The sequence below is a fragment of the Monoraphidium neglectum genome (genome assembly GCF_000611645.1).
Source record: "Monoraphidium neglectum strain SAG 48.87 unplaced genomic scaffold scaffold05151, whole genome shotgun sequence".
Lineage (NCBI taxonomy): Eukaryota > Viridiplantae > Chlorophyta > Chlorophyceae > Sphaeropleales > Selenastraceae > Monoraphidium > Monoraphidium neglectum.
Window position 1 is genome coordinate 1 of NW_014008479.1, and position 2,746 is coordinate 2,746.

Here is a 2,746-nt window from a genome sequence, read left to right on the forward strand (position 1 = left end):
CCCCCGCGGGGTGCGCCGCAGCTCGGGGGTTCCCCGCCGGCGGCGGCGTGGCCGGGCGCCGCGGCGCTCGCGGCGGCGGCGGCGGCGAAGCAGGGCGGCCTGGCGGAGGCGCTGCACATGCAGGGGGGCGCCGGCCAGTCCGCCGCGGCGCTGCATCTCTTCGGCCAGCAGTTGGCTGCGGAGGTCGAGCGGCGGCGGCTGGCGGATACTGACAACATACTCCGCCAGATCGCCGCCTCCGCACCCATGAGCCTCAGCTGGCCGCCGCACGACCCGGCCGCCGCGGCCGCCGCGGCCGCGGCCGCGGCGTGGCCGTGGCACGCGGCGCAGAGCCTCGCGCCCCCGCCAGCGGTCTCGAGCCCGCCGGCCGTGCCGTGCGCCGCAACCACGGCGCTGCTGGCGCAATACGGCCTCCAGGCCCCCCTGGCGTCGCACGCTTGCCCCGGCGCGGCCGCGGGCGCGCTCGCGGCCGCGGCCGTCGCCGAGCGCGTGCGGCGCGACTCCCTGATGTGGCCGCTCGACCTAGAACCCGGCCCCGCGGCTTCCGCCGCCGCCGCGCCGCACCTGCCGCCCCCCCTCGACCTCGCCTCCGCCGCCGTCGGCCGCAGCGGCAGCTGCACCAGCGCGCAGAGCGTGTGCAGCGCCGCGGGCTCTGTGATCGGCTCGCTCGCGACGAGCGGCAGCGGCGCGCTGCGCGCGCGCAGCAGCAGCAGTGACTGCAGCCCGTCCCTCGGCTCTTCGTCGACGGCCGCGTGCGGCGGCGCGTTCTGCTCCCCCGTCTCCTGCTCCGTCGGCGGCGGCGGCGGCGGCGCCGCGGGGGGCGGCGGCACGCCGTCGCCGCGCGGCAGGCTGCAGCAGCAGCTGGCGCAGCTGCAGCGGGAGCAGGAGCAGCAGGCCATCAAGCTGCACATGCTGCAGCTGCAGTGCCAGGGCGGCTTCATGGCGGCGCCCGCGCCGCCGGCGCTGTCCAGCGCCGGGCTGATGGGCGGCTTCTGAGGCGCAGCGCGGCGCGGCGCCCCGCGCGCAACGCCGTCGGGAGCGGCCGCGGAAACCGGCGCCGCTCCTGGGCCGGGCGCGTGCGCCCGGTGGCACAGCCCTCACATCAGAGCGGGGGAGTATCGAAGGGGATACAGAGAGGCGGACGGGCCCAGTCACGGGCCCGCCGGCGGGCCAATTTTGGCGGCCGAGTTTTTGAGCAGAAACAAGCCGGACTGTTGCTTAGGAGCCGCTGCAGCAAGCGGCCAGCGCCCGCGGCAACAAATCGAACGCACCCCCCCATCCCCATGCCCGCCGCCCACTCACCGGCAGCCGTCCCGCGCGCCTCCCGGCCGCGCTGCGGTCCCCCATGCGCGCGCGCACGTCCCACCCCTGTTGCGCGGCCGCCACCTTTGGGCGCCCCGCGCCGCACATTGTCATTCGCCCGCTGCAAGCCGCCGGTGGGAGCGGCGCAGAACTCGCGCGCCGCCCAAGGTTCAGTCCTGGTTTCGACCTCCGCCCCCCAACCCTTGTGCTGCCCGCGCGCCCCGCGGTACCCCGCTCACCCCGGCGCGCGCGCGTGCTGCGAACACTGTCCGTTTGCGTAATCGGTCCCACTGTTGCTGTTGCATCGGCCTCAAGGGGCCCCTGGTCGCTTTTGAGCGCAGGGCCGTTCCGTTGGATTCGGCGCCGCGGCGCCGTCGGATTACTAAGGGCGTGCGGCCCCTCGGCTGCGAAGGTTTCCAAAATTTGTGGAATCTGTGCTGTGGCGAATTCCGTTGCCGAGGCCTGTCATTGCTTTGCTGTTTCAATCCACCGTGCTGTGCTGCACCATGGGCCGCCGGCGGCGGGGGCTCTCTAAGAGGCTCGCATGCCGCGCCTGCAGCCGACCAAGGCTCCCTGGCGCCGCGCGCCAGGCAGTACACGCCCCCTCGTCGCCGGCGCTCCGTTTCGTTTCGGTTGTTTTTGTACAACAGACGTCCGCTTTCCCCCGAGCAGGGTCTTGTTGCGCACCCGTTGAGCTTCCGCCGCGGCTGGGAGCCCCGCTGCTCCCGCCCCGCGCGCCACCTTTTGGCGCGCGAGGACGCCGGGAGGGCGGCCGCCTCCTCGCACACGTAAAGCCAAAGCGATATGTTTGCACTGTCCCCTGCCCTTGGCCCAGATCCAACGCCGCGCCCCCGCCCAATGCCACAGGGCGCAGGGCGCGTGCGAGAGCTGTGTCCATCCGTGTGTCTATCCGTGTTTGAACGCATACGCTTTGCATTGTCGCGCGTGTGTCGAGGGCTACCTGGTCTGTCCTATGCTGTCGATTACATGACATCACATGTGCCGCACGCCTCATCTGTCCACCTAGCCCCCAGCCAGCGGGGCCCAGTACGCACGCCCCTCAAGAGCAACGAACCCACAACTGATGGCTGCTTTGAGCAGCCGCCCCAGCCCCCCATACAAGGCCTGCGCCCACCTTTCAGTGCGCGCCCGGCGTCGCCGCGCCCTCAACCGCCTGTCCGCCCGCCGGGCGCGCGGCGGGCGGCGCGGGGCGCGCGCCGGCGAGGGCCGCCCGTGACCCTGATGCACCCGAATTCCAGTTCCAATGATCTGTCAAATCTTTTGAAAAAGCGTGGCATCCAATTGTAAGCTGCGGCGCGCACCGCCCTGGTTGAGTCCTCGGCCCCTGCTCACCGTCGGTACTCAACTGGGCCCGTCCGGGTCCAGACCAAAACGCCCCTGCATCCACCAAGCAGAGTGCAGACAGGATTTAATTGTACAGACA

At 72.4% G+C, this 2,746-nt stretch overlaps 1 protein-coding gene across 1 annotated transcript; it reads left to right on the forward strand.

The window, feature by feature from the left end:
- Positions 1-246: 246 nt before the first annotated feature.
- MNEG_15237 (hypothetical protein) lies at positions 247-996 on the forward strand (the record flags this gene model as incomplete). Its single annotated transcript, XM_014036292.1, has 1 exon — positions 247-996. One exon carries the CDS (start codon positions 247-249, stop codon positions 994-996), a length of 750 nt encoding a protein of 249 aa, XP_013891746.1.
- Between the last annotated feature and the right edge of the window lie 1,750 nt (positions 997-2,746).